At 40.6% G+C, this 14,498-nt stretch overlaps 1 protein-coding gene across 1 annotated transcript; it reads left to right on the top strand.

Moving 5' to 3' along the window:
* Positions 1-1,231: 1,231 nt before the first annotated feature.
* Positions 1,232-13,798, top strand: LOC111194921 (uncharacterized). Its single transcript, XM_049484615.1, has 8 exons — positions 1,232-1,483; positions 3,816-3,996; positions 10,280-10,441; positions 11,151-11,238; positions 11,396-11,554; positions 12,337-12,508; positions 12,609-12,688; positions 13,043-13,798. Exons 1-8 carry the CDS (start codon positions 1,390-1,392, stop codon positions 13,334-13,336), a joined length of 1,230 nt encoding a protein of 409 aa, XP_049340572.1. The 5' UTR covers positions 1,232-1,389; the 3' UTR covers positions 13,337-13,798.
* Positions 13,799-14,498: the final 700 nt, after the last annotated feature.

Genomic DNA, 14,498 nt, shown 5'->3' with positions numbered 1-14,498 from the left:
GGGACACCACAGAAACCCCATAGCAACCACCTAACAATACTTTAGCAACCACCTGGCATAGCATAGCAACCACATAGCAACACCATTGCGATCACCCTTAACATCATAGAAACCACTTAGCAACTACATAGAGACACCATAGAATCCATCTGGCATAGCAGAGCAACAACATAACAACACTATATTAACCACTTATGTAGCAACAACTTAGCAATCACCTAGTTACACCATCACAACCACCTAGTTAAACCATAGCAACCACCTGGGATACCATAGCTACTAGTGGGAACTGCTTTAGCTACATAATTATCCTGCACATTTAAGGAAATGGATATATTTTTTTCTCATTAAAACTGCTATTAGGAGAACCCAGTGACCTTAATTTGGTGGGTAGATGAATAATAGAAAAACATCAGCATTGGAACCTTTATGTTTGCCACAGGGTGTTCCACTCTAAAAAACAGAGGTACGATGTGAGTACAGTTTTGTACTCAAAGGTACACTTTACATAATTGTACCCTCAAAGATACAGTATTGGTCTTTACAGGGTCAAATATGTTCTCCCTGAAGTACAAAATCTTTTCTAACAGGAGGAAGTACTAATTTGTACCATTTAACCAGACACTAAAGGTACATTCAGCATTCTGTATCACTGTACTAATAAACCATATATATTTTAATTAAACATTTTTCATTTGATAAAAACCTATTAAATATACATAAATTAAAATATACAAATAATATTTAGCACAGTAGTAAAATGTGTTTCAAATATTTAATATACAAACACATTTTTTAAACAAAATTTGTTAACATGTATTTATATATGTTAAATATTTGAAACAAATATTATTAATGTTAATATTATTAATGCTAATAAACCAACAGCTTTGCTAGATAGCTATGTTAAAGTATTTTCACAGTAAATGTTAGATGAAGACTACAGTTATAGACAGTCTCGTGTATTTTAAACAAAATGTGTGTTTATATATATTAAATATTTGAAACAAATTTTATTAATATTACTATTGTACTAATATATTCAAGGCAAAACTAATATCTTGAGTTATTGTGTGTGTGTGTGTGAGAGAGAGATAGAGAGAGACTATTGTAAAAATTATATTTTCTAATTACATATCATACTTATAATATTCTCTCTCTCTCTCTCTCTCTCTCTTTCTCTCTCTCTCTCTCTCTCTCACACACACACACACACACACACACAATAACTCAAGATACTAGTTTTGCTTTGCCAGCAAAACCAGATGACTGTGACTGTCTAATTTTGCAATAACAGAATGCGACCGAGTGAGGGAGCCCTCGCGCACGGCACTAGCCTCTTATTTTTAAATTTTAACGGTCACTGTTCTGGGTGGGAGGAGTGTGACAATGGCGCTGAGGCAGCTCTCAACTGAGGAGCTGATAAAAAAGTTGGTGGACGCAGGAGTCGAAATAACAGCAGAGGAGGCTCAGAGGTTCAGAGGTAAGTGCTTTGTAATCTTATTAAGTGTTTTAATGTGACTTTTCTTTCGAAAAAAGTAAGTTATATTAGAGCTGTTAGCTAGCTAGCAGAGCTAATGCTAATAAACCAACAGTTATGCTAGCTGGCTAATTAGGTAACGCTAGCGTTAGCTATAATAGTAGTAACAGTACTTAGTGAAAATGTAGCTAGAGGAGGACTTATGTTTAGTTAGTCTCTTTAATACTATTAAAAAATGTTTGGAAAATTATATATTTTCAAAGTATATTTAGGTCTGCTTGTTGCAGCTACATGCAAGCAAGCATTCGAATGATGCTAAGTGACTATTGAGTGCGGGAAGAGCTTGTCTCTGGCAAGTTCACTGAAACCTAGGCTTGCATAACAGTGCTTTCATTACTAATGGCAGGCATTTCCTTTAACCTCTTAACACGCCCTGGCCCGCCGGCGGGCCAGAAAAATATGATATTTAATATCTGGCTATGTTTATGAATAGTCATAGGTTCAATGTAGACACCCAATAGACACCCAATATACCACTTTAAAGCTTAGAATCTCTGCTTTTCGGTTATCTAGCCTATTTTTCTGCATCTCATTTCAGAAAATAAACATCTAGAGCGAAATATGACTTGGTTTTGAAAATATGAAATCATAATTTTCATATTTCCGTTTTTCGTACGTCCATATTTGATGGAATGCGGTCATGTTATACACCGAACCGTCTGGCTCTCCGGATTCCGAAACTGTGCTCCGTTTTACTGTATGGTGTACGGTTCCCGAATTAGAGCCAAAAGAGCGCGTGGCTGCTCGTTTCCATAGATAAAAGCTGCATCTGATATGCTGCAGGGACACAGCAGGGACAGCAGGTGGAAAATGGTAAAAATAGGCTTGGAGCTTAAGAGGTTAAAGGATATAAGTATAGCATTTTTTAACTTGAAGATAATAAACTAAATATGTAACTTAATTTGAATAGGGTGTGTTTCACAAAGCAGGAAATTGAGGTAACTGTTAAGTCCAAAGATTAGAATTGTGTGAAGAAAACATACAAAAATTGTCCAAAAAAGTGTCTCAGCTCTTTGCATCTTTAATGTGACATTTAACTACTCATTTAAATAGAAGGCTAAGTTACTTAAGAGCTATCAGTTAATGTAACTTACTAAAGTTAAAGTATTTTTACAGTGAATGTTAGATGAAGGTGATCGACGTCTGTATTTATCTCAATGTTTTAATAATGGTGATATTAATTTAGTGGTATATCGATATGTATTATTTATAAAAAAAAATTCACTGCATCCAAGCAGAGCTGTGAACACGATCAGCCTCAGTAGCTGGGCAACGTCAGTGCGTGATGAGGTATTCACACAGGCACCCTGCCAGATAGGATAGGCTAGGCTAGGCTAGGCTCCGCTCCCCCGGCCGGGCCCCTCTCGGCCCGGCCCCGCTCGCCTCGTCTTGGCCCAGGAGGAGAACTAAGGTCAGGGGAGTGCTAGATAACTTTAGTGGCAGGATAGCTAACGTACACTGTGAGCCAGCTAACTGGAAGGTCCCAATACGTTTTGACTAAGACAAAAAAAATAAAAAATTAGGCTGCATTTTACAACTGCGGTTCTGAAATGTGTCAGTTGGAAGCCCACTTTGTTCATGTTAAGAGCCACTGGGGCCTCCCACCCTACCCGGGGTAAAAACCAAACCTGCTTGCTTTAAAAGTTTGTTTTTGTGGGGTTTTATGTTGTCAAGCATACTTATATATAAAGTTACTTTATAATGGTTTTATTATTATTATTATTATTATTATTATTATCATCATAATCAGTAGTAGAAGTAGTAGTAGCAGTGGTGTTAGTGGTAGTATTAGTATTTTAAACATCATCTCTACAATTTAATTGATAATTTCCTCTTTTTTCATATGTGTAGGAAGCTATAAAATTACATGTTATGTTGGCTCTATCCTGCATCACAATGAAACAGAATTGAAAATAATTATTTTCTCCCAATTAAATTATGACTACATTTTGGGGTCTTAAATTATTTTTTGAGGTCTTCAAAAGCATTTAATAGTAGATAGTATGTAGATAGATGGCTCTGTTCTGGAACACAATCAGGAAAAAAATGTATAACAAATGAGAAAAGGTTAAGTTTTACAGGTTCACAATAAAATATTTTCAGCCGTAGTAATTATGCCTACAAGTTTGGGTCTTAAACTATATTTATTGAGGTCTTAAAATTGTCCTAACCTTTAAGCATTAAATTTGACTTTAAAAAATAGTGCAAGAACCTGTTTTTACGTTTTCCTTTTCACAGTTTATATTTGTCGTGTCGTTTTTTTTTTTTTTTTCAGAAAATGATGTGGATGGAGAGACAGTTGACTGTGGACTTACAGAAGCCATGATTGCTTATCTCTTTGATAAGTCTTTCAAAAAACAATTAAAATTTAGAGATTTTGTGTCTCAACACAAGGAAGTAATTCTTTCTTTGGATGATATCACACCAGATGTAGAAAACCTGACTCAAATTGAAAGGTAATCCATTTTTAAATTAAATGTACATAGTTTTTCTGAAATGTATTCACTGTCTGTTTGTCAGTGGTAATCACCTCTGCTCCTGAAGATCCACCTTCATGCACACTTTAGTTCCAACCCTATTGAATCATCTCCATCTTATTGAATCAAAGAGTGCCTCCAGAAGTGCTTGATTATTTGGGTGTAAATTTAAACATGCTGCAAGGTAGATTCAAGATTCAAGATTTTTATTGTCACGTCACAGAGTACAGGTGTACATGTGAGTGAAAAACTTGGGTGCAGATTCCCACCAATGCGCAAAGAATAATATTTACAAGAGAGTAATAAAATAATATAAAATATATAAAAATAGGACATACAGATAACTTACAGTATAAACACTATTTACAATACACTTAATTACAATAAACATGATAACTTACACTATAGACAAATATTGCACAGAACAGATATGCACAGATGTAGATATGCGGATAGTGTGGAAGTAGTCAGTATGTGACAGTATAGCTATGAGTAAGTGCAGGTAAGGAATGAGTTGAGTGGGGAGTGCAGGGGGCAGAATGCTGTATAATATGGGAAAGTCTGATAGAAGCAGTGTAAAGTAAAGTGCAGGGTGCAGGGTTTGTATGGGTGTCAGTGGGATGGGTTGGGCAGAACACCGTTCTACTGGCTATTCCACAGCCTGGTTGCTTGGGGGAAGAAGCTGTCTCGGAACCGGCTGGTTCTGGTCTTCAAGCTTCTGAGCCTCCTTCCACTCGGCAGCTGTGAGAACAGGGAATGGCTTGGATGGAACGGGTCCTTCATGATCTTTTTGGATTTCCTCAGGCAGCGGTTGGTGTATAAATCCAAAAGGTTTGGGAGCTCAACCCCAGTGATGTACTGCGCTGTGCGCACAACCCTCTGCAGGGATTTCCGCTCCAGAGCAGTACAGTTCCCATACCAGGTGGTGATGCTGCCCGTCAGAATGCTTTCCACAGTGCAGGTGTAGAAAGTCCTGAGGATGCTGGGGTTCAGACCAAACCTCCTCAGCCGTCTGAGGAAGTACAGGCGTTGTTGTGCCTTCTTCACCACCCGTGTGGTGTGTTCTGTCTAGGGCTGGGGCGGTATTGATTTTTTATAACCGCGGTAAAAAACTGACGCATCACCGCGATATTGCGGTTAACCGCGAGACCCCAAAACACCCCCCCCCCCCCCCCCCCCGAAAAAAAAAAAAACACCACAAATTTATTGGTAACAAATCTTTATTCTTCAAACCATACAGCCTACACACAACCTCTACATAAACCATAAATACAGCATAACAAGTGAACATATGCTGCCTGTATAATTCGTCATTGTACAGCTAACCTGTCTTTTTCCGAGCAGACTTTTTGAAGGAGGAGCTTGTCCGCCTCCCCCTTCTCCATCCATAGATCTATTTTAGGGCTGGCCCGAATAGCGGTTTTGAGCTCAGGATATTCGGCAGTAATTGTTAGCGAATATTCTAATATTCGTTTAAAAAAAAAAGACGAATTAATCCACAGCAAAATTTTCCACTGACCCCCGGCCCCGAAAAAAATATATTTCTCACCCCTTTCCTCGGGCCGTTCGGGCTCAAGGCTCAAGAAGTCTGTGATAGGCGTCTGTTTTTTTTTTTATTCACACTCTTCTTATTTCTCATTAAATATCTACTAGATACAGATTATATCTGTACAGTATCATTTATTTCACTTCCCTCCTGAATATTTGGAGTGCATTATGTCTCCTTATGTTGTGTAGTTATGTAGTTTTCACCCCAGAATTTCTGCTGCCTCACACCAGGCTTCGGCTGCATCGCAGGGCAGGAGCGCAGCTGCGTTACGGCTATTTCGTTTGAATTGTGCAGTGCAGAGTATTACAGATTTTGTATTTTTGCACTTGGGCTATTAGCTCAATATTAAATATTTCGTTTGTTTATAAATTATTTTATATTCTTAAACCATGTTAAATTATATTCGATTGGAGGAAATTAATTCAGACATCATTTCTTTTTTGTCCCGTTACCGTTCCGCAAAAAAAATCCTTCTTTTAATCCCGCATCAGCCCGCCACATACACAGTTTTGCCGCACCTGCCCCGCGGTCCTAAATAAATTTAATAAATTACATTTAGTGCTTAAAAAAAAAAAAAAATATTTATTAAAACCGCGCTGAATAGTGCGTCACGTTTCTTACCACATTACAAAAAAAAAAAAAAATCGGTGTGTGTGTGCGCGTGTCGGTCCATTCTCCGCTCCTTTTTGTGCTTAGGGTTTTTTTGTTGCGTGCATGAGAATCACTGCGTGATTATTACAATTTTCTTAACTATTTATTAATGTGCTCCCACATCCTCTGGATTGATTAAACTCCTGTTCCCGCCAATAACAATTCAGTTCTGTCTGTGCCGCAAGATATCCTGACGGGACCCGCGTCATATAATATGTTGATTAAAATGTCGTGACGTTAAGAAATCGGCTCGCAAGAGACAACCGACCAAAAAAAAAGACATTAGTTCCATTTTAAAATAATAGAAACCTGTCCTTTATGTTTGACAATTTTTGTTTCACTTTACGTGTCCTTACTCATCTGAAGTTTATTTATCTGAACTGAGTTTTATATGGTTATATTTGTAGCGGTTCTGAACTCAGTTCCGCGTGCTGTGAAAGAGACAAGGCACAGCGCATTTTACCTCAGACTTGGTCAGATAACAACATTTCAGTAAAGATGGTGGTTATAGTTTTATTTCATTGCTTTGCTGTTTGAACTACACTTCAACCAACCTTACTATTTTTCCCAAGACTGAGGCGCAATGCCGCGCGTTCTCCGCGGTGCTCACGCAGAACAGCCAACAGCCAGACAATGAATTAATATATTTTACTTTCTCAAAATGTGACCACGGAACACCTTACATGGCTCTATGGTTTACCTTGAGGTGGGTGAATTAGTTTGATGTGTTGGCGAGAGGTGCAGACACCACTTTCCGGCAAAACTTGCAGATGATTCTCTTCTGTTCTGAGTCTTTTTCTTCCTTTTTTCTCAACTTACTGAGCCTGCCCTGTAGCTTCCATTTCCGAGCCAATATTAGTGCTGCTAATCTTCACTCTCTTCAGCAGCCTCAATGGAGACGAAGTGAGCAGGAGACTCCAGAGCTGTTCTGGCCTCAATGAGTATCACGCACCGCGTTTTGCTTAACCCATTCGCCGCCGCGCCAGTGCAGCGGCAGCACAGATAAATGACAAAAAAATTTATATTCGATATTATGAATTTTGAGATCGTTTGACACCAATATCTATCGCGATCAAAATATATTTGATATATTGCACAGCCCTATAGTGTAGGACTTACACTTGACATATTAATACTGAATTCACCACAGTTGTGCTTATATGGATCATTTTACTACCGCTCAAAACGCAGTCAATCAGATTTGACAGCCATAAAAAAATGCGGTAATGACGGTAATGAGCTCATCACCGCGGTGACGTCCCATAACCGCGGTATTGCGGTAATAAAATTATCGTCACAGCCCTAGTTCTGTCCATGTCAGATCCTCGCTGATGTGAACACCCAGAAACTTGAAGCTGCTGACCCTCTCCACCGCAGTCCCGTTGATGGAGATCGACGAGTATGCTTTCTCCTGCTTCCTGAAGTCCACGATCAGCTCCTTGGTCTTGCTGACGTTTAGAGAGAGGTTATTCTCCTGGCACCAGTTTTCCAGGATGTTAACCTCCTCTCTGTAGGCCGATTCGTCGTTGTTTGAGATCAGGCCAACAATTGTTGTGTCGTCAGCAAATTTGATGATGACATTGGAGCTGTGTCTGGCTGTGCAGTCGTGGGTGTACAGGGAGTACAGGAGCGGGCTGAGCACACAGCCCTGGGGCGCTCCGATGTTGAGGGTCAGTGAGGAGGATGTGATGTTGCCCATCCTCACCACCTGCTGTCGGTCTGACAGGAAGTTCAGGATCCAGCTGCACAGTGTGCTGTTCAGACCCAGATCCCGGAGCTTGACGTCGAGCCTCGAGGGAACGATGGTGTTGAATGCTGAACTGTAGTCCACAAACAGCATTCTCACATACGTGTCCTTCTTGTCCAGGTGAGAGAGGGCAGTGTGCAGGGTCAGGGCGATCGCATCGTCAGTGGATCTGTTCTGCCTGTATGCAAACTGCAGTGGGTCCAGGGTGGCAGGCAGTGAGGAACAGATGATATCCCTAACCAGCCTCTCAAAGCATTTGCTTATGATGGAGGTTAGGGCAACAGGCCGCCAGTCATTCAGACAGGTGGTGTGGGCAGTCTTTGGAACTGGCACAATGGTGGCCAGTTTAAAGCAAGCTGGCACAACAGAGAGAGAGAGTGATGTATTATAAATGTCCGTGTAGACTGCTGCCAGTTCTCTATAGCAGGCTTTAAGCACTCTCCCGGGAATGCCATCCGGACCAGCTGACTTGCGTGGATTTATCCGCTGAAAAGCTCTGCGCACGTCAGCTTCAGAGACGGAGGGTGGGATGGGATCAGCGGTGGGCGGGGCGCACTCTGGGAGCGCAGCGGTGGGCGGGGCGCACTCTGGGAGCGCAGCGGTGGGCGGGGCGCACTCTGGGAGCGCAGCGTGATCTGCCTCGAATCGAGTGTAGAAGCGGTTCAGCTCCTCTGGCAGCTCAGCGTTGGTGCTGGTCAGAGTGTGAGAGCTTCTCTTGTAGTCAGTGATAATGTTCAGACCCTGCCACAAGCTCTGGGTGTTGGCTGTGTTGAACTGTGCTTCCACTTTCTCTCTGTACCCACGTTTGGCCGCTTTTATGGTCCTATGGAGAGCGTAGCTGGCTCGTTTGTACTCCTCCGTATTTCCAGATCTGAAAGCGGCGCTGAGAGCGGAGCGGACGTCACCGTTCAGCCAGGGCTTCTGATTGGGGAAGACGCGCACTGATCTGAGGGGCACTACGTCATCCACGCACTTGCGAATGAAGGCGGTGACTGTGTCTGCGTACTCGTCGATGCTGCTTGACGAATCACGGAACATCTCCCAGTCCACGTGATCAAAACAGTCCTGAAGCATAGCTTCCGATTGGTCAGACCAGCGGCGTACCTCCTTGGTGGTGGGCGGTTCTCGTTTCAGCCTCTGCCTGTAGGTGGGCAGAAGCAAGATGGAGGAGTGATCTGATTTGCCGAACGGGGGTCGGGGGAGGGCTTTGTAGGCTCCTCGGATGTTAGAGTAGCAGTGATCAAGCGTCTGGGTTTTCCGCGTGAAGCATGTAATGTGCTGAAACAGTGCTGGACAAAAAGTTTTAAAGTTTGTCCGGTTAAAGTCCCCTGCAACAATGAGTGCAGCCTCCGGGCACGCGGTCATCTGCTTGTTGATGGTCTCGTGTAGCTTCCCGAGTGCGAATTCCGAGTCCGCGTGCGGGTGTATGTACACTGCCGCTAAACACAGTCCTGTAATCTCACAAGGTAGCCACACCGGCTGGCAGGAGATGATCAGATATTCCAGCTCCGGCGAGCAGAAAGACTCGATGAAATGTACATTCCTCCGATCACACCAAGCATTGTTGATCAGGAAACATACACCACCTCCCTTACTTTTCCCAGAGAGCTCTTTGGATCTGTCGGCGCGGTGCAGAGAGAACCCCGCGGGTTCTATGGCGTGGTCGGGTATGTCCGCGGATAGTCAGGTCTCTGTGAGGCAGATCACGCTGCAGTCACGTATCTCCCGCTGGAAAGCGATCCGTGCGTGGAGCTCGCACAGCTTGTTGTCCAAGGACTGCACATTAGCCAGCAACAAGGTGGGAAGAGGCGGACGGTGAGCGCGGCGTCTCAGCCTGACGAGCACACCGGCTTGCTTGCCTCTTTTCCGGCGTCTGCGTCGCGTGCGTGGCCGGGCGACCCAGGTGAATGGAGCCTCTCCGATGTTAGGGAACAAAGGATCAGCGTTGTGGAACTCAAAGTCCGGTTTGCGGTGAGTGATCGACGATCTGATTCCCAGGAGTGTTTGTCGGTCGTATGTGACGATGCCAGTAACATTCAGTGCAAAAAGAGTAACAAGCAAACACAAAAACAAAGAAAAACTGCTAAAATAAGTGGGAGCTCGCAACACGGCAGCCATGCTCGGCGCCATCTTGATGACGTATGCGCCATCTGAAAGAGTAGACTTGGTGTCCCCTGCTTTGTTTTTGATTGGGTCATCCATCAAACAATAAAAAAAAAAGAAAAACAGCATCTGTTTCTCCTGTTGGCACAATGTTTCTTGTGCAGTTTGAGGTTGACTGTCTTTCTATACTAGTTTTTGTTTTTGTTTTACAGAAAGGAGCCAGTTTGCCAAAGACTGCCTGCTGTGATGTCCATTCCGTGTTTTCCAAAAGATGTCCAAAGCCGCCTGGATGCCAAAGAGAGTTGTCAGAAGGTCCCAAGAGATCGTAACAAAATTATTAGGACACTCTATGAAATGATGGCACAGTACACAATGTAAGTTCTAGTCTCTGTAGTTCTGTGGATGATTATCAAATCATAGCTTGTTTATGATGTATAGGTATTTTAAATGTACAAACTTGAAACTATCTTAAATATATAAACTTCTGATGCCATGTTAAATAGTGCTGTTGACCAAGTAATGCTCAGTCATATATAAACGTTTGACACCCTGGGCCAAATTACATGCCTTGTTTATTTAAGAGTTCATAAGTTAACACTTCTTATCATTTATTTGCTAAGATCATTTATTTCCTAAAAAAAAAATTATATATATATATATATATATATATATATATATATATATATATATATATATATATATATATATATATATATATATAGGTTCTGCACAGGCCACAGGTTTTGCATTCTTGCCTAGTAAATTAATTAATCAAAAACAGTAATTTTGCATGCAGTTAGGCATACGTGTCTTTTTAAAGTATGTTTAGTAATTTTTACTACAAAACATGTAATTTGTTTAATAAGCAATTGGCCAGGGGTGTGTTTTACAAAGCGGGAAAACTCATTAAGCAAGGTAACTTCAGGCCGAAGATGAGAATTGTCCAAAGCAAATGTTCCTCAGCTCTTTGAATTTGAGCTTAGGTTATCATAAGAAGTGCCAAAATGTTTTAATATTATACATAGGATTTTGTGAGATTTGCAGAATTACTGGACAAATGATTTTGTTGCTCTTGGTGTGCAGGTATCCTACCAATGCAGAGTATGTTCAGGTTGCCAAAGCTTTGATTGTGAAGTACCCTTTCTTGAAGGATGTTGAGGGGAATGGTTATGTAAGTTTGCATGTTTATTTATTTATTTACAAAATAGTTAGTTCTGTTCACAGAAGTATCTGATGTAATATTGTTAATTTGGTGTGTAATATTAGATTTATTGGTGGTGGTGTTGCAATTGCTGAAAGTACGCATGTTTTGACTTGTTCATCAAAAGCATACCTGGCATATGTCACTTAAGAGGAAGTTCAAGGCAGAACGGGCGCCACTTCTCAACAACACCGAGGTCAAAAAGTTTAAAGAGAAGTTTCACCAAGCAAGGAAGTCAACAGATGGACCTGAAACTTTGCATGTCAAGCGTACTAAGACATTTGTGGTAAGTATCTCTTAGGCAAAGGAAAAATGTAAGTATTTACTTTTTGGTTATGAAATGATTACTTGTGTCTCTGATAAAGGAATCATGCATTGTTGGAGAGGATGCTACATCTGTTGAGGCCCATGTCAAGGCATTGCATGAACAGTACAGGAAGACACAACCTGATTTGGCGATCGTGAAGGACCGCATGAAAAAGACATTTGCATGGCGTCGTCGAGAAATATCAGAGGGAATGACCATTAAAAACATCTTGATGAAATACCCGTTCTTAAGAACATCCTCAGGGCTAAGTGTAATAAAGTAATTGGAACTAACGATGTATAGCCATTATATGTGCCTAATGTTACTGTTGGTGGCAAGTGATGAACCAACATTGTATCTTTTTAATAAGGCTACATCTATTCTAGGTTTTTTATTTTTCAAAACTAATTTATAGGCCTGGGTGATGGGGAGATTTAATTGGTTATCGAGGATGACCACCAATATTTAACTTGCAACAATCACACATGCTGTGTGGGGTGATGAATTCTGCTGATTTTGAATTTTATAAAATGTACTGAAATGGAAAGCACGGATACAGAGGCTACAGAAAGTAGAGACGTAATGACTCACGTCTCGCACAATATTTAGATGTAACCAATTATCCAATTTTTTTTAATTCGGGAAAATCCTGAAAATTAATTATTGTCACACGGCCTGCTGTATTAATCACTAAACTTTATTGCAACACTATAGTAATTTATTATATATATTTTTTTCTTTTTGCCTATTTTCCTCCTTAGTTGTATGATGAGGTTGATGACATCCATCCTTTGACGGTGAACATTTGTCGTCGCTTCAACGAGGGATTTACAGCTTTACTCCCTAATTTGCTGAAACTTGTCAAGGGGACGTTGCCACTAAAAAAACTGTATGTGGAGGTGAGAGAGGAAGCTCTGGCTGAGGACCTTCCAGGTTGTGATTTTTGACCCAAATGTAGAATTATTACATCAGTGGGTGGCTTTTGTCCTCGTGCTGAGTTCTTATTAAAGCACTTTTGTTCTTCACATAACAGGCATTGACTTCAGGGGTGGACTTGTTTTTTTGCCATCCATCTTCAGGGAGAACATTGACCACCTCATTTCACTTGGAGAGGTAAGAAAATGTTGCCACATACCAACATTCAAGGTCAAGGCTGTCTTTTTGTGTAAGCCTCACTAGCAGCATGACATAAGTGCATGTATTTTGCAGTTTGTTGTTACTACTTTTATGCTGTGCTGCATTACAGCTATTTATAGGTGTCAGGAATATTAAATCATATATATATATATATATATATATATATATATATATATATATATATATATATATATATATATATATATATATATATATATATATATATATATATTTATGAATGATAACAGTAATTAGCTGAGTGGAGATGACCACAGAAAGAAAAGATACTGATTTGTATCAATGTTTTTTTTCTCTACTGTTTATCTGTAGGGTGAACCTGCCACACCGTATCCTACAATTCAGCTGAAAGACAAGGATTGGAAAACTGCCATTTCTAGACGAAGTCAGAGTGTGGTGAAGGTTGATGGAGTTGAGGTGTGCACTTGTGCTGCGGTAGATGAGGCCTTCATCACAACCTTTTGTATGTATTTCACCTTCAACATTGCATACCCTCCACGGCTGAGAAATACCATGACATTTCTCCAGAGGTGCATTCTACACATCAAGGAGGAAGGAGACAAGCCATTGCCAGTAACTGTGACACGAGTGATGAATCTTCTGTAGATCTATGGCTCCACTGCACCAATGCCCAAAATGCCCACGTAGAACTTTCACCCTTGTAAAGCTTATACAACACATTGGACTTGTACATGCACACAAAGCTCACTTTAGCATTACTTGTGGTATAAATGATTGCTGTTCTACTTTTTCCAAGTACCATTCTTACAGAAGACACGTGTACAGAAAACAAACACAGTGTTTTTCCTTCCCCTGGGAGCAACGAAGAAGTTAATGAAGAATCAGTAGTGGAACAAGACAACACTTTTGATGCAGATTTAACCCAGCAGTCTACCCCACCAAGTATTGATAAACTGCTTGAAAATTTAAGGGAGAACCTTTTTGGCTTTATTCTAAAATGCAGGGAAAAAAAACACCTTCCTCTGTCAGTTCAACAAGATATTGTTCATGATTTAAACTTTTTATTTTGTTTTTTTAAAGAGAACTATGACTTATTCATCTCTTATCATCTTGAAAAAAAATGGCTTCCCTATTTCAGAGTGCCCTGAACTTCAGCAAGTTTTATCCACCCCTGATTTCTTTGACAAAGCTTGTGATGTAATTCGTTCTCCACACATGATTAAAGAACACTGTAAATCTAAAATGGATATGACAGAACCCTTTAACTATGAACTAAGAAATGCTTCTGGAAACAAAATTGGCACTTTTTCTTATGTACCCATTGCAGAGGTATTGAAAAAATATTGTTCTCTTGAAGATGTCTGGGAAGAGATTGTTGCAGATGCTCATAAAATTAGAGACGATCAGATTTTGTTGGACTACACTGATGGAGTTTATTTTAAAGAACATTCATATTTTAAAGACCACCCACAGGCTCTAAGACTTCATTTTTATGAAGATGAACTTGAAATTGTTAACCCTTTAGGCTCTAAGAGAAGCAAGTACAAGATGTGTGCATTTTATTATAGTGTTGGCAATGTCAGTGCAAGGTATCGCTCGAAACTCGCTGTTCTCATCTAAAAGAGTGTGGGCTTGATGTTATACCCCAACCAGTGGTAGATGACCTAAAAAAGCTCTCAACTGAAGGGTTCGTCCTAAATGTTAACAGACACGAGTGCAGAATTAATGCTGCCCTGGCAACATTTTCATGTGATAACCTGTCTGCTCACATGATAGGTGGGTTTACAATGTCTTTTAACAGTGGCAG

Source organism: Astyanax mexicanus, chromosome 11 (genome assembly GCF_023375975.1).
Source record: "Astyanax mexicanus isolate ESR-SI-001 chromosome 11, AstMex3_surface, whole genome shotgun sequence".
NCBI classification, from domain to species: Eukaryota; Metazoa; Chordata; class Actinopteri; order Characiformes; family Acestrorhamphidae; genus Astyanax; species Astyanax mexicanus.
The sequence above is the reverse complement of the archived record's forward strand: the minus strand, read 5'-3'. Positions and strand labels throughout refer to the sequence as shown.